The 21,482-nt window shown below is 46.7% G+C and overlaps 1 protein-coding gene and 1 non-coding gene across 3 annotated transcripts in view; one reads left to right on the forward strand and one right to left on the reverse strand.

Annotated features, from left to right (window-relative positions):
* Positions 1–21,482, forward strand: part of FRMPD2 (FERM and PDZ domain containing 2) — a 101,270-nt gene that overhangs the window by 67,309 nt on the left and 12,479 nt on the right. For both annotated transcript variants that reach the window (XM_030335233.1, XM_030335238.1), the window contains exons 19-27: positions 455–562; positions 652–768; positions 4,100–4,272; positions 8,082–8,192; positions 9,249–9,342; positions 10,206–10,291; positions 13,709–13,856; positions 15,804–16,018; positions 18,325–18,423. In XM_030335233.1, the coding sequence (XP_030191093.1) occupies positions 455–562; positions 652–768; positions 4,100–4,272; positions 8,082–8,192; positions 9,249–9,342; positions 10,206–10,291; positions 13,709–13,856; positions 15,804–16,018; positions 18,325–18,423 (1,151 nt within the window). The remainder of the gene's footprint in view (positions 1–454; positions 563–651; positions 769–4,099; positions 4,273–8,081; positions 8,193–9,248; positions 9,343–10,205; positions 10,292–13,708; positions 13,857–15,803; positions 16,019–18,324; positions 18,424–21,482) is intronic.
* On the reverse strand, positions 6,521–6,639 carry LOC115527864. Its single transcript, XR_003973090.1, has one exon. It is a non-coding gene; the product is annotated as a 5S ribosomal RNA (ribosomal RNA).

The raw sequence follows: 21,482 nt of genomic DNA on the forward strand, positions 1-21,482 counted from the left end.
TTCTTCCCTTTAAGTGTCCCTAACAAACAATGGAATTTCTGGGTCAAAGTTTTCCTTTGATACTGTAATAGTGATGTATGGGGACAGATCATAGCTACACTTGTGAACATAGTGTAATGTATAAACTTGTTGAATCACTATGTTGTACACCTGAAACTAATGTAACATTGTGTTTCCAGTACACCCAAATTAAAAAAAACATCTCTTTCCTATTTCTGAATCTACTGGGGCAAAATTCAGTGCCCATTGATGGGTCGTGTTCCCAGCTTTAGCTGTGCTTTAGCAGTCAACTTTTATCCATGTGTCCGGCAGAGTAGAAGGAGCTGTTTGAGAATCAGAGGACTTAGATATAAGCAGTGCCACTTGGTAGCTGTGTGATCTCAAGCAAATAACCTAACCTCTCTGGGCAGCAAAATCATTAAGTATCATCTTATTAAATACCATTGGATTATAGGTTTTGTCATCAATGAGGGAGAAGATGTTGGCAAAGTTGACCCTGGCATCTTCATATCTTCTATTATACCTGGGGGACCAGCTGAAAAAGCTAAAAGGATCAAACCAGGTATGTCTTTTTAAATTGCCAGACACACTACCTTAAGGAATGTCTCTTTCTTTCCTTGATGGTATTATTAAGATGCTCTATTTTTCCAGGAGGGCAGATTCTAGCCTTGAATCACATCAGTCTGGCGGGCTTCACGTTCGACATGGCTGTTAGAATGATTCAGAATTCTCCCGAGAGCATAGAATTAACCATTTCTCAGTCAAAAGGTGTGTATGTCTTCATCTGTGTTCAGAAGCCGGAGAACCTCCCCCATTTGCAGGAGTTTGTTATCACCACGAGGTACTGGATCTTTGAGATTACATAGGTTTGGTGTTGCTTTTCTCATGCTGGTGGCTTGCAGAGAGGCAATGTTGTGGCACAAAGCACTAAATTCTGTAGTTCTTTGGGCAGAATGGGCTCTACTCTTGCTTGGTCTGCCCAATGGGAGTGGTCTCCCCCATCCAGTTCTTTACCAGATGTGACCGATACAGCCATTGTGTGTTTTCCTGCTCACTCTTCTTGCGTGACAGGGAGGACATTCTTTTTGTCACTCAAGTCCTTATGGAAAGTGGCTGCTCCAGAGTTTCTACATAGCTGGGGCTTGGATATGGCAATCAACTGGGGAGGAGACTGGAGAGCTGTTCTTGAAGGTGAGCTCGTATAGCAAGCGCACTGGTCTTACCTGGCTAAGACTTGGCATGTTGGAGATCAACCTAGAGAGTCAAATTCTTTTAAGAGACACTTGTATTTATCCCTTAGGTAAGTATGAGAGAGCAACAATTTCCCACATCAGAGAATAATATTATTACATGCTATTTTTTTGGAGCAGGTTTGGGGAGATGAGTGGAAGTAAGGAGGGATGTTAACTTTCCCTTCCCTCCCAGTTACCTGGAATCACTACTGCGTTTCGGTTGAACGATCCTGTAATTGAACCGCAGACTGCCCGCAAATCCCAGCTCCTGGATTTCTTTCTCACACTCCTGGTTCTCTGGACAGTTTCCCCTTATGTACGGAAATGCTTCACATCACACCAGCCAACGTTTTCTTGGTCCTAAACGTAGGCACCCCATTTGCCTTGCCCTGTGAAAGGCACGTGCGTTCTCTCAGTCTTGCACACGTTGACCCCCGTGGCCAGATGGTTTTCCCAGGTGTGGTAGCTGTCGCTGGACAGAAGCCACAGGGGATGGGAGGCGGCAGCAAAGCTGGAGCATCAGCCATGTGCTTTCTACCCTGTGTTTGGAGCTGACCTGGGGGCTCGGCCCCAGCACTTGTGAGACACCAGCCCCGGTTCACACTGGCTGCTGGATTTCCCAGCACTGTCCCTGTTCTTCACATCCTATTTTAGCCTTCCTTTCATTCCCTTCCACATTTGGCACAGGACTAGGACAGAAAGGAGGAATCGAAGCATCCTTTTTTTTTGTCAGGAAACGATGCAGCTGGGCTGGGATCGGTTCGGCGTCGTTCAAGGCTGGCTATTGGGATGGGAGGTGTCAGCAGTTGGCCCCCAGAGTCTGTGAGGCTCAAACCACAGTTTCACACTAGAATTTTGGACAGCGGCCTTCCCATAATGCCTGTGAATTACATGTCTTTCCACCTTAGGGCCCCAGTTACCTGTTGGTAAGTGTGTATTACCACAGTTGGCGTTCCTCACACAGCTGCCAAGGCTTCACTGCTGTGCATTTTTTTAAAGTTTTCTTTCTTTTTTTTTCTTTTCTTTTATTTTTTTTTGAGAGAGAGAGAGAGAGAGAGAATCTTAAGCAAGCTCCATGCTGTCAGCACAGAACCCAACATGAGGCTTGATCCCACAAACCTTGAGATCATGACCTGAGCCAAAATCAAAAGTTGGATGCTCAACCGACTGAGCCACCCAGGCACCCCTTGACTGCTGTGCATTTGTCTGTGGTTAGGCTGCTGTTGGGGGCAGGCGCTCTGGACCCAAGGTCAAGGACAAGACAGATAACGTTCCCATCATGGGAGCCATCACTCTCTATGACAGACTGACTTTTAATTTCTGCAGAAGGTCTCCTAGCTTGAACTTCCATTAGGCAGGCTCACATTGTATAGCTTGACTTTTTATTTCAATCATAAATCCTGTCCTCATCTCTCATGGAGTGTGTGGAAGAAAATGAATAGATGCTTACAACATTGCCAGAAGGACAATGACAGTAGAATCTGTGAATGAAATGGCTAGGGATAAGGCATTAAAGAACAATGGCCCCACCATTCCCTACTGAATACCTTTATGCTCGAATAACTTCCAATCTAATTCATTAAATTACAGTTCATTCAATGTGTGAGTTTGGGTACTTCCCTGTGTGCTAATGAGTCTGTATCAAAAGTAAACCTACTTGTGTGTTTATATATCCAGATCTAAAAAAAGTCAGACTAGTATACCTTCCTCCCACATTTATTTGTTAAGCAGCTAATATTAACATGTTAATAGAAAATACATTGGGGCGCCTGGGTGGCTCAGTGGGTTAAGCATCAGACTCTTGATTTGTGCTCAGATCATGATCTCACCATCATGGGATCGAGCCCCGGGTCAGGCTCCATGTTGACAGTATGGAGCTGGCTTGGGATTCTTTCTCTCCTTCTCTTTCTGCCCTTCCCCTGCACACACTTGCACCTTTTCTCTCAATAACTAACTAATTAACTAAATAAATAAATAAACATTAAAAAAAATAATAAATACATTTATTGAGGCTCTACCATGTACTTAACTAATTTCTCTTCATCTCTCTCTGTCTATATGAAAGATCTCTCTACATATATAACTTCTAAGCCCTACCAACCCCAAAAGGTTGTTGATACTATCTGTATTTTAACTAATAAGGAATTTGAGGTCCAGAAATGTTAAGTACCTTGCCCAAGATTTTGTCTATTGATTCCTGACCTCATGTTCTTTCCCCTGTTTTGTGCCAGGTCAAGGGTCAGACATGGGGTAAATACGAATTAGTTGCCTAGCCTTCACCCACAAGGAGTCCGCCATCTTGTTATTACCCAATCCTCCCCCAAAGACCTAACATGTTGGTCTTTGGATCACATGGTGATTACAGGCACGCTCAGCGGGATCTCTGGAAGAGGCTGAGTTTAAGAGCACCACCACATGCTTGCTGTGGGATCCTGGGCAAGCTACTTAATCCTTCTGACTCTGCTTTCTCATATTTGAACTGGGATAACACCATCCTGGTGGATATGTCGAAAAGATGTGTGTGTGTGTGTGTGTGTATACATATGTGTGCTTATGTGTGTGTTTATGTATTGCTCATCACATGGCAATAAATTAATAAGGTGGAGCTGGCATTATTAACTCTCCATTTGCTCCCATATTTTCATAGTTGGGTCACAAACCTCTACTTAGGTTTTTAAATCACACTCAGAATCTTCCCTTCCTCTATTCTAAATGCATCATCCTTTCCGAGGTGCTAAACTGACATCGTTCCCAGCAGCTATAAAAGGTCTCTCTGTCATTGGAGGAAAATACTGTACCCCATGTAGCATGATGCCACTGAAATGCCAGCCTTTCCAAGCTGTTGACTTCTTGGCTTGTTTTCATAGGTATTTGTGGAAATACCCCAAGTGAGGAAAAGAATAGCCCAGCCAATTCTGGGGTCTTCTCTACAGACAGCCCAAGCAACGGGCACCTGGGAAGTTTTTCATCACGCGCACAGGACCAGGAGAAAAATACCGAAGAACTGGAAATGGCTCAGACTCAGAGCTTACTGCCCAGGGTGAGGCCTTAGCTTTCCCCTCTGTCATTAATGGTAATCATCCCTTGGTTCACTCTCTAGAATTTGGAGAAAAGAGAACAATGTGGACTCCAATAGTCCTGGCTCCAAATTCCTTCTTTGCTCTTTTTTTGCCATGTTAGCTAGATAGAATTTACTTACTCCCTCTGACCCTCAGCTTTCTTGTCTGCAAAATGGAAATAAATGCCTGCATTGCATGGCTATGGAGAAGAACATAAAGGGGAAAAGGCAAAGTCATGCCTGGGCCGTTCCCGGGCTGTAGGGCTCAGTCTTTGAACCTTCAGTGTCCTCAGTCACTGATTATAATTGTTACTGGTAATAACATTGACTGCTACCAAGGGCCATGTATGGACAATCAGGCATTCCATAATTCTTGGCCTCTAGTTGTCCCTCGAGATCCAACTCAATGGCTTTTCTCTTGACAACGCCAGGGAGGAAGAAGACAAGCCACCTTTGGGATACAGAGGGCTATGAGCTTCAGTCCCAGCACCACCGCCTTGAGCTGTGTCTCCTTGGACACTTGGTAGAAAGGTCTCCTTTTGCCCTCCAGAACTTTCTCCCTTCTGCTCTGGGCCCCACGAAGCTGATGTTCATAGATGGTGTCAGCCTTCTGTCCACTCGTTGGCTGTGCCCAGGAGAGGCCCTATGTCTAGAAAAAACTCTCTGCTTTCCTTTACTCTCACACCAGGACCCCACTTACGACATCAGACTTACGGCACTGTTGTGTGGGTTTCTCACCAGAAGCAATTCTGGCAGTAACTGAGTGGAGTTAGCACCAGGTCCCACAGGTTTTGTGGGATTGGACTCAGTCCCACAAGACTGCCTCCATCTGGGAAGCCAATCACAAGTAGTAGATCCACAGGTTACCCACACTTCTGTCCAAATTTGGCTACAAATTGGAGGTTCCCATGTCTCCCCCTTGGGTTTGAAAATTGCCTACAGCAGTTCATGGAACCCAAGAAAACAGTTTTCTCGGTATTACCAATTTATTACAGAGAATGTTTTAAAGGGTGCAAGTGAACAACCAGTGAAGAGATGCATAGGCCAAGGCCTGGAAGGATCCTGAAAACAGGACCTTTCGTCCTCATGGGGTTGAGGTATGCCATCCTTCCAGCACATACATGCTTTTGGTATTTTTATGGAGACTTTATCACATAGGCATGGTGGATCATTAACTTATTCTCCAGCTCCTCTCACCCTCCCCCTCCCCCCCCAAAATCAATGGGGAGTCGAGTGAGGTGGAAAGTTCCAAGCTTCTAATCATGGCTTGGTCTTTCTGGTAACTAGCCCCCATCCTGAAGTTATCCAGAAACCCACCGAGAGCTGCCCCTTTAGAACAAAAGACTATTACTCAAGAAATTCCAAGGGATTTGAGAGCTTTGTGTCAGGAACTGGGGTCAAAGACCAAAAATTAGTATAAAATATTCTCCCAGTCTCTTAAGACTTAAGAAATTACAAGGGTAGAAGGAGCTCTGTGCCAGGAAGTGAAGAGAGACCAATATATGTATATGCTATTGTTTTATACCCTGGTTGAGTCAGTAGTTGGGGGTGGGTGGGGGCAATATTGTCACCCTGCCTGTGCTCAGGTTGGCCTCGTCCCTCTTCTGAAAGCACAGCTCGTATGAGGTGCTCTTCACCATAGAACTACCCTGTAGATTCCATCACTCATTCCCTCCTCTTGCTTCTCAGGCTCAGAGAAAGTAAGAGACCCTACTGTTTCTGGCCCCAGTGTCCTTAGCCCTCCTTGCTGGTTTCTTTAAATGCCACCACCTCTGAAAGCAGGCCTCACACAGGCTCTCCTCCATGGCCCAGTTTGAGCCTGTACACCTTTGCTTTCTTGCTGGGACTCTGGTTCACACAGACAAGTTATCCCACTTCTCTCCATCTCATTTTTATCCTTTATGAGTAGAGGTAATGTCTATCCACAGAGCTGTGGGGACAGAAGTGCCTGGGATCTGCCTCACAGTAGGGCTCCAGGAATGTTAGCTCCTTCCTAATCAGTCATGGTGCCTCAGCTGGACAGTGTACCCCATGAAGAGCAGGGATAAGGGGTCAGTATGAGGATAATCCTAACAGCGGACATTTATGGAGTGATTAACCATGTGTCAGGCAGGATCCTGAGCATCTATATGTTTTATATCATATAAGCTTGGCCGGAGCCGTGCTCCCTGGGGAGGGAGGGTGCCAAAGGAGAGGTAAAGGAGGCCAAAGGCCAAAGGCCAAAGGCAAAAGCCTACAGCACCCAGTATTTCCAGGTGGTCTCCCATCCAAGTACTAACCAAGCCCAACCCTGCTTAGCTTCCAAGATCGGATGAGATAGGGCGCGTTCAGGGTGGTATGGCCGTAGATGCCATTACAAGCTTATGAGATAATTATTATCATCAACCCTTTTTATAGGTGTGGCACCTGAGGCACGAGAGGAAAGGAATATGCTCGAGGTCTCTCAGGGAGTGAGTGGTAGAGTTGGGATTTGAATCCGCGAAGTGGGACTGTAGAGCAGAAGCTTTCACCATAGGGCTGTACTTCAGAAGGTCCTCCTTGGCAGGAAGCAGGGCCAAGAGGGATTCAGGTTGGGGTCTCTGAGGCTGCAAACCTGTGAGCTAGTTTTTGGTGAGCAGTTGACGGGAGTGATGGTGTTCCAAAGCCACAGCTGACCATGGCACAGGCTATGGAACCTGTGCAAGACAGGCTCTTCTGGGCCACAAGGCCAGTTTTGCAGGCTGGTAACTTTCAGTGGCATAGTGGGGTTTATACTCTTGCTTTGGACTTCACCCTTAGTGGCTGCTTTACTCTTTGGATTTTAAAGTTTGGACAAAACATCTTGCCAGACTCTGTAGGGTAGACTGTCTCTGGAACAATTGGAGTTTCGTCTGTTTTATGCCGGTCTCTTTGGAACCTCCTCTGTTGGACTGATAATTTTCTAGCTTACTTCAGCCTGTTTATTTTCCTATTGTAGTAATGGTATTTTCCAATATGGTGAACCAAAAGCAACTAAGTAAAGGGGGCAGACACGACAGAAGTCTGTGTGGCTCTATCTCCAGAGTCCGTGGCTCTATCTCCACCCGTGGGTACAGTTCACTAAAAGTTTCTCCCCTACTAAACAGTAGTTCAGTAGGGGCAGGTCCGTATTATCACTGCTGTCCCCTCAACTTGCACAATGCCTGACACATAATTGGTGCTCAATTAACGTTGTTACATGACTGGATGAATGAACAAACAAATCACACACGATAATTGCCATAGTATGGAGTTAAATCCCTGGCACGTGGTAGATAATTCTTGTCTTCTGACCTTTCCTCAGGCATTCAACCACTGTTAAGTAGAGCTCCAGTGCAGCTACTCTTGCTAGGGATGATCGGAGTTTCCCCTGAGGTTTTTTCTGTTCAAGAAGCTACTGTATATCTGGTATCCAACATCGCTTAGCTGGTGTCATGCGTGAAGCTACCAGGAAGTGCCTAGATGGCTTTAGTTCTCAAAATGATATGTGCATCTTGAGTGGAAACATGAGGGAACCTATATTTATTGAGCCCTGCTATGTGCTGGGTATGATTCATAGTCACAGTGAGAAGGGGATCTCTCATGCCAGTTCTGTGGGTTGAGAAACCAAGGCTGGAGAGACCAAGGGACTGGGCCAAGGTCATGTAGGGAAGATCTGATAAAGCTGGAAATGATCCCTGTTGAAGCTGAAATTCATGCTTCTTTTGGTGCGTAATCCTGGTGAGAGCTGAGAGGTGCTATCGGCTTACGAAGGGCAAGTGCCTTCATGCCTTCTTTATTTTTGTGTTCTTTAGGGGCAGGATGCTGGTACGTCTTGTCCTCCACCACCTTCAGAAATCAATGCCAGTGAAATCTACTTTGTGGAACTGGTTAAAGAAGATGGGACACTTGGATTCAGCGTGACTGTAAGAATTATTAGGCAAGCTCGGGAAGTACACGGTTGAAAAGATGTTCATCTGTAGCCTTGGTGGGCATTCCACTCATATAGCAACCTCTGATAATGTGGTCCTGGGTACAAGAAGCACGCAAGAAGTGGTGAGCCAAGAAAGTCAGTGGGGCCTCCGTTGGGGTGGGGCTAGGAGTTCAAAGACAAACTGGGAGATTTAGGATGATCAGGCACTCCAAGCAGTGCAGGTGGAATTGGGTGATGGGGTCCTGACTCTGTGGTCATGCTGTACAACCAGGAAGGCGCAGCAGAGTGGGGTTGCAGGGACATAAGCTGAAGGTGAGTGGGGGTGACCCATGGTCATCCAGAGCAGCGTCACGGTGAAGCTTGGTGCTCCCACTTCCAAGGACAGAACAGAGTCACCTTGGCCAGAGTGGAGTCCAGGGTGATCACTTTGCACTGGCTTCTAAGCTCTATCTGCAGACCCTGGAGGAGGGAAGGGGGAAAAAAAAAACTGCACAAAAATGATATACTCCCACTGCTGGATACATGTGTGAAGAAATCAGAAGAAAAGATAAACTTAGATCTTCATCTCGTGACCTGTAGGGATGTTCGCGATCTATTGTTAAGTTAGAAAAACAAACGTAAGTAATAGAACACTGTGTAGTTAATTCTAAGTTTGTACCTACAAATCAAAACTCAAGCACACAAGATGTGTCAGGCCCGCCTTTGGGCCTGTGCCTGCATCCATGTATGCTGTTTGCTACTTATGGAGAGATGATGTGGCGCGTCGATGTGACTTCAATTTCTGAACACCTGCCATGGGTCAGTGCTGGGCTGGGTGTGGGGCACAGCTCCCTCATGCTGGCTGTGTTGTTATACTCCTTTTGGGCATCTAACCTTGCTGCACAGCGAATAATGTAGTCTGGACGAACAAGTGAGTATGTGACGTTGTCACATGGAAATGAGGTATTGGGATAGAGTGTCAGGCAGATGGGGGAATCTCTTAGGGAGGCTGGGGAGGCTCTTTCAGGAGGGGGCAGACAGGTGGTGAATTTTTCATTGTGTTTTCCAGGGTGGCATTAACACAAGCGTGCCCTGTGGGGGTATCTACGTGAAATCCATCGTTCCTGGAGGGCCAGCTGCCAAGGAAGGGCAGATCCTGCGGGGTAAGGGACAGAGTATGTTGGGAACTGCATTGAGTCGTGTGATGAGCCCTGGCCTGGGGGGTCCAGCCTCCAGGCCTTGCCTCACTCCCACCCTAGACTTTGTGCAAATGATGGCCTCTCCAGGTCCTGGTTTCCTCACCTGGGAAAGGGGCTGATTTAACCTGTTCCACCTGCATGATAAGTTAACAAGGGGATCAAATGTTTGTAGTGGCACATTGGGAAGCAAAAGGTGATTTTAAAATATGAGATTTTAAATAAGCCCATTGCTGCTGGCCTTCATGGGAGAAAGTAGTGCTTCCCATGGAGGACAGAGCATGCATTGGTGACCCCACTTTTTGGTATCCAGGGAGGACACTGGCAAGCCTCCTCTCTGGCCTTCCTCACAGTCACTACACTGAAGCAAGGGGGTGACTTTTATTGCTCTCCAAAATGGCCAGTTGAGCTAGAAAGGGAACCTCGGATCTTAGTCACTTCTAATTTCTCTAGAATTCCTGTGTCTCTGGCATCAACCAGGTCTTTCTGACCTGTTTTGAGATAAAAAACATCCTCGGGATATAAATACAATCCCTAAGTGACTTGAAAATACTTTCAAGAATGGTTTCGGAGGAAAACAGGAGGAAGGATATGGCTCTACAGAGTTGGCTCAACCTCTCTGTGAGCCAATAATAGAAAGATTTCTGTATCATTTATCTATAAAGATGTCCAGAGAGGTGGCTGGCAGCCAGGACCTATCTGGGCTCCTCACAGCTCAGCTTCCTGTCCCTCCTTGAGGCTGCATGGAAGGGTGCTGGGCAGGGGCCTCCCAGAGGAGTGCTTCCTTCAGCCTCGGGAGCTCAGAGACATGACATCTGTCCCCCTCCCAGGTGACCGGCTCCTGCAGGTGGACGGAGTGAGTCTGTGTGGCCTCACCCACAAGCAGGCTGTGCAGTGCCTCAAGGGTTCTGGGCAGGTGAGTGCACCATTATTGGGAGCTGTTCTTCTTCCTTCCAGAGCTTTCCTGGACAACATCAGAAGCTGCAGTTGCTTCTGGGTGGGAGACGGACAGGCAGGAAACCAAACAAGACTTTCTTCTTTGTCTTTTTGTTCTCTTTCACTTCTTCACTTTTCTATGGTGATGTGAAAGCCAGGAGGAAGCAGAAAGATTTCCCAAGTGGAATACCTCACCCCTGCAAAGACCCTTGGAAAACTTGCTTTTCCCTTGCTGAGATTCTAGAATCAGAGAGCTTAACAGAGCTGATGTGCTGGAGCGACTTCTTGCGCCTCGCTTTGGCTGCCCTCTCACACTCTCCGCTCCAGCCTGAGCTGACCAGTGCTTCCATCGGCTCTCAGGACCGGTCACCAGCTGGCCTTTGCACTTGTAGGCACCCTCTTCCCAGTTCATGCTATTCCCATCACCCTGGGTAAATTCAGGCCACATTGTCCTGGGATTCTTTTCCCAGTGAAGTAGAAATTCAAGACACCCTGAGCCGAAGGCATGAAGCCGTTATTCTGTGCAGCGCCCAAACAGCATGTGGATGTTACCATGCTGTGTTCAGTTCTTGTCCTGAAGGTGGGAGCCTTTAATGTCTCAGTGTCTAAGCCACAGAGCTGGCGTTGCCCTCTAAGTAACTGGGGAGTTGGCAGAGAGAGGAAGGACTCCTGTGGGCCCTTCTGGCAAACTGAGGGAGCAGAAGGGCCCCTGCTTGCTTCCTTTCCAAAAGCAGTCTTCTGGTTTGTAGTGCAATTAACTTATGCTGGTGATCTTGGTTGACCTAACTTGAGAACAGAGTCATAATTTATTAGTACTCTCTGTTAGACTTTTTCTAATGAACGTGATTAGAAAAGGTACTTCTTGCTTGCTGCTGGCATCTTGCTGGCAGCGATAACAGGTAGGAATTGTCACTCTGGGATCACAGGCTTGGTGCTGAATGACAATGGCAGCAGAAGGAATGTTAGCAGGGCCAAAGCCCCTGAATGGAAGCTTGGCATTTCTAAAAAGCTTCCAGGTGATGTCCAGCCACTGGTTCCTGAAATATGCTTTGTGTAACAAGAGTAAAGAGTGTGTCGGGAGGAAGGATGGGAAATCAAACCAGAAAGAAAAGGGAGGCCAGATTGGCAGAGGTTGAGGATACCCTGCTAGGGGTTTGGACTCTAGGTGATGGGAATCATTGGAAACTTTTTTTTTTTAATATGAAATTTACTGTCAAATTGGTTTCCATACAACACCCAGTGCTCATCCCAGCAGGTGCCCTCGTCAATACCCATCACCCACCCTCCCCTCCCTCCCACCCCCCATCAGCCCTCAGTTTGTTCTCAGTTTTTAAGAGTCTCTTATGGTTTGGCTCTCTTCCTCTCTAACCTTTTTTTTTTTCCTTCCCCTCCCCCATGGTCTTCTGTTAAGTTTCTCAGGATCCACAGAGGAGTGAAAACATATGATACCCGTCTTTCTCTGTATAACTTATTTCACTTAGCATAACACTCTCCAGTTCCATCCACGTTGCTACAAAAGGCCATATTTCATTCTATCTCATTACCAGGTAATATTCCGTTGTGTATATAAACCACAATTTCTTTATTCATTCATCAGTTGATGGACATTTAGGCTCTTTCCATAATTTGGCTATTGTTGAGAGTGCTGCTATAAACATTGGGGTACAAGTGCCCTTATGCATCAGCACTCCTGTATCTCTTGGGTAAATTCCTAGCAGTGCTATTGCTGGGTCATAGGGTAGATCTATTTTTCATTTTTTGAGGAACCTCCACACTGTTTTCCAGAGCGGCTGCACCAGTTTTCATTCCCACCAGCAATGTAAAAGAGATCCTCTTTTTCCGCATCCTTGCCAACATCTGTTGTTGCCTGAGTTGTTAATGTTAGCCATTCTGACAGGTGTAAGGTGGTATCTCATTGTGGTTTTGATTTGTATTTCCCTGATGAGGTGTGATGTTGAGCATCTTTTCATGTGCCTGTTGGCCATCTTGATGTCTTCTTTAGAGAAGTGTCTATTCATGTTTTCGGCCCATTTCTTCACTGGATTATTTGTTTTTTGGGTGTGGAGTTTGGTGAGTTCTTTATAGATTTTGGATACTAGCCCTTTATCCGATATGTCATTTTCAAATATCTTTTGATCAAGAGTGTTGCACGCTGCTGGTGGGAATGCAAACTGGTGCAGCCACTCTGGAAAACAGCATGGAGGTTCCTCAAAAAACTAAAAATAGAACTACCCTACCACCCAGCAATTGGACTACTAGGTATTTATCCAAGGGATACAGGTGTGCTGTTTTGAAGGGGCACACGCACCCCAATGTTTATAGCAGTGCTATCCACAATAGCCAAAGTATGGAAAGAGTCCATATGTCCATTGATGGATGAATGGATAAAGAAGATGTGGTATATCTATACAATGGAGTATTACGGGGCAGTCAAAAAGCATGAAATCTTGCCATATGCAACCAAGTGGTTGGAACTGGAGGATCTTATGCTAAGCAAAATTAGTCAGTAAGAGAAAGATAAATATCATATGACTTTACTCATATGAGGAATTTAATATATAAAACAGATGAACATAAGGGAAGGGAAGTAAAAATAATATAAAAACAGGGAGGGGGACAAAACATAAGAGACTCTTAAATATAGAGAACAAACTGAGGGTTGCTGGAGGGGTTGTGGGAGGGGAGTTGGGCTAAATGGGGAAGGGGCATTAAGGAATCTACTCCTGAAATCATTGTTGCACTATATGCTAACTAACTTGGGTGTAAGTTAAAAAAAAAAGTGTTACATGTTCAGTTTGTGTCTTAGATCAATCCACGGGTAGCCAAGGGCAGAATGGACTGAGGAGGAGAAGATAGGGTCCAGGAAGCCAAGTTAGCTGGAGCTTTGCCACAGTCCAGCTGGGCATTGGCAATAGGGGAGGAAATGGGGGAGGGGGAGCCCTGGGGGGAGATGTTTCTGATGGTGAACAGGCAAGTCTTAGAAAGCAGATGGACATTTGGAGGGCAGAAGGGGGCAAGCTGGATCACTGCAAGTGTGGCCTCTAGGAAATTAATTGAGGGATGGTTCCATGTTCTGAGAAAGCAGGTGCGGGGGGAGGAATGTTTTAGGCAGTATGGGGAGAGGGTAGTGAGGATGTGAGAGAGGAAGAAGATGAATGTGGCCTTGAATACACAGAAATGGAGGTACATGTGTTACCTCCAGGAACATTTGTCTAACAGGCACTTGAAAATATGGCTCTGGATCCTAACAAGGAGGCTAGATTGAAGATTTTCATTTGAGATTCAAATGAAGCAGCTGGTGGAAGTATCAGAAAATTAAGAAGCAATTGCAGGGCGAAGGGAGAGCCTCCTGGTGGCTACATGAAGTGTAAACTGAGCTTGTCCACCCATCTTCTAGGTTGCAAGACTGGTCTTAGAGAGAAGAGGCCCCAGGACCACACAGCAGTGTCCTTCTGTTAATGGCAGGATGGCAGACGGATGCACGGCTGTTTCCTTGGCAACAGCCTTGCCCGGCAGGCCTGCGAGCTGTGTCTCAGCGACAGATGGTGAGAGAAGAGAGAATTGAGTGTTACTATTGTTATGTCATCCTGTGCTGCCTTTGAATTCTCAACTCAAAAGAGAGAGCAGGAAGGCTTCCTCTGGGTTCTCAAAGGACAGTGAGCACGATGTGGCTGGCTTTCGGATGCAGTGGAAGCCAATCTGATGGAATATGTTTCTGGGAAAAAAAATACATTGTCCCCAAACAATTGCTAGGCATAATTCTCCCCCAGTTTTCCGAGGTTTCTTGATCAGCTGCCCGAATGCTTGTGTGTAAATATGTAGGAATGAAATTGGAATGAAAGGATCATGCATTTCCTGACCAGATCTCCACATTCCAGCCAAGATATTTGTAACAAAAGATCTGGGGAATGATGAGGCAGGCTGGGAGAGGAAGGTGCTCAGAAATCTAACCTTGCTATTAGCATCATTTAAAACCGTAAACCTCCATAGGTTTGCAGGGACATCATTTGCGTATCTTCTGAGAGGTGGCCTCTTTGCACTTCCCTGGTGACTTTGTTTCCTGCTAGGAAAACATGTATTTCTTTTGTATTTCATGATTTGGAGCTTAGCCATTTTTCAATCCCTTTATAGAGATTTTCCTGAAGGTGTAAGTCAGGTTGAATATAAGGTAGACATAGTGAGTGACGGGGTTGGGTGGAGGGGGACACGTGTGCATAAGATGAGTCTGTTTCCTTTTTCATTGCTCCTCTGCTCACTCCAGTGAGGCCCTTTGACAAACTATCAGATGGGGGGAGGGGCCTAATGGCAGTGATGGTGAAGTTGGTCGCACAATACACCTGAACCTAAAAGCGTTAGATGCTTTCATTCTTGCCCCAAATTAAGGTTTACCAGCCAGTGCTCTGTCCTATTGATCGATTGCCAACTGAGTTGAAGGCAGACCAGGAGAGACCCAGAGACCTCTTTTGCTGTTAGACTATGGAGGTTCCTGAGGCTGTGTCCCTCTTTGGTGCCCAGAGGTAGCTGTTTTGTCTTATGGTCCATCCACATGGCTGAACAAAACAGCAGCTAAAAAATTTCCACAGAGTTTACCATAATTTTCTCCATGGTCTAGTGATCAAAATTTTGTTTGAAGTGTGCTAAAAGTGATTGAGGTTCTAAAGGAGTAGTAGGAATATATATGATATACGTTTTACTAAACGATATGGGCATATTATGTCTGTCTATAAACTATATCTTTACATATAAACTTTGCCGATTATCTAGAATTGCTTTGTCCAATATGGTAGCTACTTGCCATGTGTGGCTATTGAGTACTTGAAATATAGCCAATCCAAATTAATAAAATACATATTCAATTTTTGAAGACTTAGTTCATAAGAAGGATGCAAAATCTCTCACTAATATTTTTTCATATTGATTACATGTTGAAATGGTAATATTGTAGATATATTGGGTTAAGTATACTATATGATTAAGTTTATTTTTACCTATTTCTTCTTACTTTTTTTTAAGCTTATTTATTTTGAGAAAGAGAGGGAGAGCGAGTGTAAGTGGGAGAGGGGCAAAGAGAGAGGTGGGGGAGGGACAGCGAGAAAAGGGAAACAGAGAATCCTAAGCAGGCTCTGCATTGTTAGTGCGGGGCTCAAACTCACGAACCGTAAGATCATGACCTGACCTGAAATCAAGAGTTGGACACTTAAGGGCCTGAGCCACTCAGGTGCCCCATCTTACTTTTTAAAATGTAGCTGTTTGAGAACTGAAATTACATACATGGTTCGTCATTTGCATTTGCACCTCACCTTGTTTCCATTGGACAGCACTGATCTAATGGATCTAAGTGTAACGGACTCTGTCATAAAAATTAGCAAAATGAAATCTTTTTGTGTAAAGCAGAAATAATTCTTGCCTGCTTGACAGTTTGCATTTTAAGGCTGGTCAGTTTCGTTCGTAATCTGCTGTCAGATTTGTCTTGTTCGCATCCCACAATACAGGTCCTAAGTTTGAAGTCACTCTGAAAAAGAATGCCAGTGGCTTGGGATTCAGCTTCATGCAGATGGAAAGAGAGAGCTGCAGCCATCTCAAGAATGATCTGGTGAGAATTAAGAGGCTTTTCCCAGGGCAGCCGGCTGAGGAGAACGGGGCCATTGCAGTTGGTGACATTATCCTGGCGGTGAATGGAAGGCCCACAGAAGGCCTCGTCTTCCAGGTAGGAGACCATCTGGCCCTGTGTGCACACTGACCCCACCCATGTTTCTTTCAGGCCCACCTAACATAAGGAATACCCTGGGCTCTCGAAAGTCACACCAGGGGCCTGGATCAGATAAAGAGAGCAATTGGTGGAACATTCTCACATTTAATTTTCTGTCTCAGTTCTTAAATATCTGACCTTGAGTAAGCCTTGCTTTTAATTAGGTTTATAATGGAAGCGAAGATAAAACCCTGGCTCTGTGCTGGCTAAAGCACACCTAAAATTCCAGAAGGGGGATATATGGGCTGAAGAGATTACAGTAGGTCCTTTTCTGCCCTTCCTCACATTTCTCTTTTAAATTTACAGTTTTTGATGTGTCGTGTTGCATTGGTTGTCCTGTATGTGATCAAAAATGTAATTAAAAGAAGGGAGAGAGTGAAAAGTGGACACTTGTCTTAATCTCAATGAAATATTATGCATATGCACAAAATCTCAATGAAGTATTATGCATATCAGTCAGGGTCCTGGCCGGAAATTGAGTCACTTGAGGAGAGTTTAATAAAGGTGTGAGCTGGTTGTTAAGAAGCTCAATGGAGAGTATAGAGCCCTGGGGCTGGGAACAATGGGTGCAGTTTCCCCGTCCACCCCTCTCAAGTCCAAAGGCATATGGGAAGGAGCAATTATACAACCCGGGAAACTGAGAGAGCTGGTGAAGTGGACGTGGTGACATGAGCTGTGATATTAGGTGGCAGACCCAGCCATTCTGCACAACCCCATGAGGAGGAAGACAGAAAAACAGACATCCACCTCCCTTCTCTTCTGCCGCTGATCCTGCCCATGCTCCCATTGGCTGAGCCCAACAGGAAGTACCTCCCTCTCCTCCTGTCTCTGATCCCTGCCCATGCTCCCATTGGCTGAGCCCAACAGGAATCGTGGCTTCAGTCTGCACAGGCCCACCTCCAGAGCACAGAGCAAGGTGGATTAGTCACTCTGGACCAGGTTGTGAGAGGTGGGGAATCCTCGGGACAGCGTATGTTTGGGTGGTGATACCTTCATCTATCTAGTGTGGGAGCCAACTGTTTTGAGAGAACCAGTGCTGGGTCAGCAGCTCTCTGAGGAACTAAAGACACAGAGGCGGGCCATACACGTGGTCTCAGAGCTCGCAGTGGTGTGGACAAACAAGAAAACAGACCCGACTGTGGAAAACAAGTGTCCTGAGAGACAAAGCTGCTTGCCCCGGGGAACCGGGGAGGGAAGAAACACATTCTGTGGAAGTCCATTGTCGCCAAGGGGGGGGGGGGGCGGGTATTATATGGCGTCCAGATTAGCGGTTCTCCAGTGGGGATGATACTACCTTTCAGGGGACATTTGGCAAAAAATTCACGTATGTTTGTGGTTGTCACAACTGGCATCTGGCATCTAGTGGGCAGGGACCAGAGATGCTGCTCAACATCCTACCATAACAGGACAGCCCCACAACAGAGTTATCCAGACTAAGATGTCAGTAATGCCGAGAGGCCGAGAAATCCTGGCCTAGATAAGAAACAGGAGCTGTCAAGGCACCCTGGGCTCTGAGAGAGTGGGTTGGAGGGAGAGGCTCAGCACGGTGGGAGCTTAGGATATGGGAGCAGAGGGGACAGGTGGGAGAGAGAGAGTGGGGGCGAGAGGCAGGTGAGAACGGGTCTTGCGTGCTGGGCTGCAGAGCTCGTTGAGTGTGAGGTGAGCCAGAGGGGGAGCTCAGCAGGAGAAGGACCTGGTTATATCTGTGCTTGGAAAGAGCTCTCTTGAACAATGTGGAGGAAGGGAGGTGGGTGACACTGGAGGAGGCAGGGAGCAGAGAAGAAGGCACTGCAATTTCACAGGTGAGAGCTTCTGAACGCCGAGCTGAGCAGTGGAGCAAAGCTCGGGGCCAAGGGGCAATCTTTAGAGATTGGGGTGGCGGAGCGTACATGACTGATGGCCCCTGAGATGAGGGGGTGCTGAGAGGAAAGGGAGGTTGAAGTGATGAATAGCTATTTGCTTGAGTCATTCTCTCAGTGAAGAAAAGGCATCAGTATTGGCAGGTGCTGCCATGAAAAGACCCTGGGCAGACCCTGGCCACTTCTAGCCCAGCACGTCTGCATTGCCTGCATGGGAACTTCAGGCCCGTGGCTTTGGCTTCTCTCCCTTCAGGAAGTCAGGCCCAGAGCAGTGTTCTCCAGAATTCTCTGGAGGCGAGAAACAGATCAAGGGGATGGTGCCAGAGAGATAGTGGGGAGCCCGAAGGAGGAGCTGTCACAGCTATGCCACTCCCACATCTAACCACAGATTTTGGTTTCTCGTAGGAGGTGCTCCATTTACTGCGAGGGGCATCACAGGAAGTCACGCTCCTACTTTGCCGACCCCCTCCAGGTGCACTGCCTGAGATAGACCAGGGATGGCAGGTAAGATGGGGTGGTACCCGCTGGTGCCTTCAAGCACCCCTTTTCTTGTCTGGTGGGTCCTGAGAAACCCCACTTTGTTTTAGGTAGGGTTCAATGCCATTTTCTTCCACTGGGGCAGGAAAATAGCTGGCCTCCAAACGTCAGTCTGTGAGAAGTTCATGAGATTCTATCTCTCTCTTCTCCTTGCCCTCCCTACTCTGCCTGTCCAATGTTTGGGTCTTCCTGTAGAGAAGTAACATGTTTAGATCTTGTCTGTGAATCTTCTGGAGCCAGGGCCTCTGGCAGCCCAAGCCTCAGAGAGGGGAAACGAGGATCAAGGGGAATCCATACAAAACCAGACTGAGGGAAGGTAAGAATTTCCATTGTGAGGAATGAAATGGAGAACAGGGTGTATGTCCACCCTCCTAAAGCATGAATTAGACATGTATGGTCTAGTGCAAAGAAGAGGCATCGAAATCAGGAAAATTCAGAATTTTTGCTTTGATACCTATATTAGGTTCTCCAGAGAAATAGAATCTACGGGGTGTGTATGTGTACGGGTATATGGGTAGTTGGAGGTGGGGGGCAGTTAGGGCATGGACTCACGTGGTTGTGGGGGCTGCAGTCTAAATTCTGAAGAATAGGCTGGTAACCTAGGGAGGAGTTGGTGTTGCAGTGTGCATCCCAAGGCATACTGGAGGCAGAATTCCTTCTTTCTTGGGGATGTCAGTTGTTTTTTCCTAAGGCCCTCAACTGATTGAATGAGGCTGACCCACATCATGGAGGGTAATCTGCTTTACTCAAAATCTGCTGATTTAAATGCAAATCTCATCTAAAAAATGCCTTCCCAGGAACATCCAGGCTCCTGTTTGACCACGTGCCTTGGTTCTGTGGCCTAGCCAAGTTGACAGATAAAATTGATCGCAATGCCACTTGTGGGGTCCCCGGGACACAGACTCTGCAGCAGAGATTTGAGTGCAGGAGGTTTATGGAGCCAGCTCTTGGGGACACCCCTGTGAGGGTGAGGGAGGCAGGGTTGGACAGTCAGGGAAGTTACTGTGTGCAGCTGCAACGGGGGCCTGTGTTCATGCCACAGGGAGCTTTGGAGCTGGGATGGCCCCTCTGAGCCGTCTTGAATTAGGGCAAGAGAACCTGTGCCTTTGCATTTTGTATCAACCAGCGCTGGAGTGGGGCTGCCCCAGAGGGGACCTGACATTGGCTGAGACAGCTCCCTTGAGTTGAGCATGATTCCTGTGGAAAGGCTAGCTGTGAGCTGCCAGTACCCAGCATTCCCAGCAGCTGGAAGATGAGGGATTCGTCCTGGGGAGGGATCTGTGTGGGTACCCTGCAATCACCTGCACCTGTTCTGCCACTCACTGGCTGCATGGACCTTGGGACAATTGCCTGACTTCTCTAGGTCTCATGAGTCATCATTTATAAGATGTGGATAAAATCGGTCCCTTATCACTGGGGTGACAGTCACTAGAGATATCACAGGGGATTTTGTGACCCAGATCCTTTTGATTCTTGGACTCCAAGAGGTCATTTGATATACACTTTGGTGTATAAAATTGCCAAGGAAGGGAAATCAGAAAGCTGCCAGCTTGGAAAAGAAGGTAGGTATAGCAGTTGTGTTGAGCAACTGACCAGGGTGCGAAGGTCAAGCTTCACACGCACAAAGATCAGGCCACAGGGCTTGTGTCTTGTGTTTTTGCTGAGGTATCTGGGAAATGCCAGGAAAAAATGGTCCTTCTGTTCTGGAGAATAGATCCACCTGGGAGGACCCAGAAAAGTCCCGTGTGAGGGCTTGGAGTGAGGTGTGGTAGGCATGCTTTCTTTCTCCTCAGACTGGAAGGCCAAGTGGAAGAGGAATTTTCATTCATTCATGTGGCTTCAGAGGTCAGATAGAAGACCAATGAAGGGAGCATTTAGTTCATAACTAGAATAAAGTAATCATGGAAAGGAGGCAGTCATACAAAATCTAGAGTAAAGTCAATCCAAGCAGAAGTGATAGCAGGTGTGAAGGAATGAACCTGGATGTTTGAGGGACAAAAAGTAACAGGTGTGCCTGGACTGCAGTTAATGGAGGGGAATGTGGAAGGGGAGAAGCTATAGCGGGAGTCAGGGGCCACATTGTGTAGGGACTTATAGGTCTTGGCCATGTGCGGATTGCATCTTGGCTGCGATGGGAGGCCACGGGGCTGGAAGTGGTTTGAGGGTGAAGGGTTAGGCAGGAGCATACCCTCGTCTGGTCTATACTTTAGAAAGACCACTGAGCTGGAGATGGACTGGAGCACAGAAGCCCTCAGTCATTCGAGTAAGATACTGCATGCAGCTTGGAATCAGGTTGCAGGCAAATAGTTGATAATAAGTAGTCAGATGTAGGATACATCTGGGGGGTAGAGCCCAAAGGATTACTTTTGGCTTAGATGTGGTCAGATGGAAAGAGAGCAAAGTTTGCCTTGGACAACTGGTTGAATGACGATACTACTTGCCGAGATGGAATGTATTTACAGAATGCAGCTTAAAGTACGCGGCAGAGAAGTGGTAGTTCTTAATAGCATCTAGAACTGAAATGCCATAGAACAGTCAGGGGGAGATGTCAATTAGGCATTTGTTTATGGAGACCTGGCATGAGGTCAGGGCTGGAAAAGGTAGATTTGGGAATTGTCAGCAAATAATGTTATTTGAAGCCATGACGTGGATGAGATCACCTTGGGAAAGAGTGCAGAGAAGTAAGCCATGGGATCTGCCCACACACTGAAAGGTCCAGTTCAAAGAAATGAGACAGCAGGGGCACCTGGGTGGATCAGTCGGTTAAGTGTCCAACTCTTGGTTTCAGCTCAGGTCATGATGTCACAGTTTGTGAGTTTGAGCCCTGCACTGGGCTCCATGCTGATGATGTGGACACTGCTTGGAATTCTCTGTCTCCTTCTCTCTCTGCCCTTTCCCCACTCGCACTGTCTTTCTCTCAAACTAAATAAACTTAAAAAAAAAAAAAAGAAATAGCAGAAGAGTAGGGGCCTGGGAGTGGTGGGAAAACCAGCAAGGGCAGAGTTCAAAGGAAACTCAAGTAGAGT

This window comes from Lynx canadensis, chromosome D2, assembly GCF_007474595.2.
Source record: "Lynx canadensis isolate LIC74 chromosome D2, mLynCan4.pri.v2, whole genome shotgun sequence".
Lineage (NCBI taxonomy): Eukaryota > Metazoa > Chordata > Mammalia > Carnivora > Felidae > Lynx > Lynx canadensis.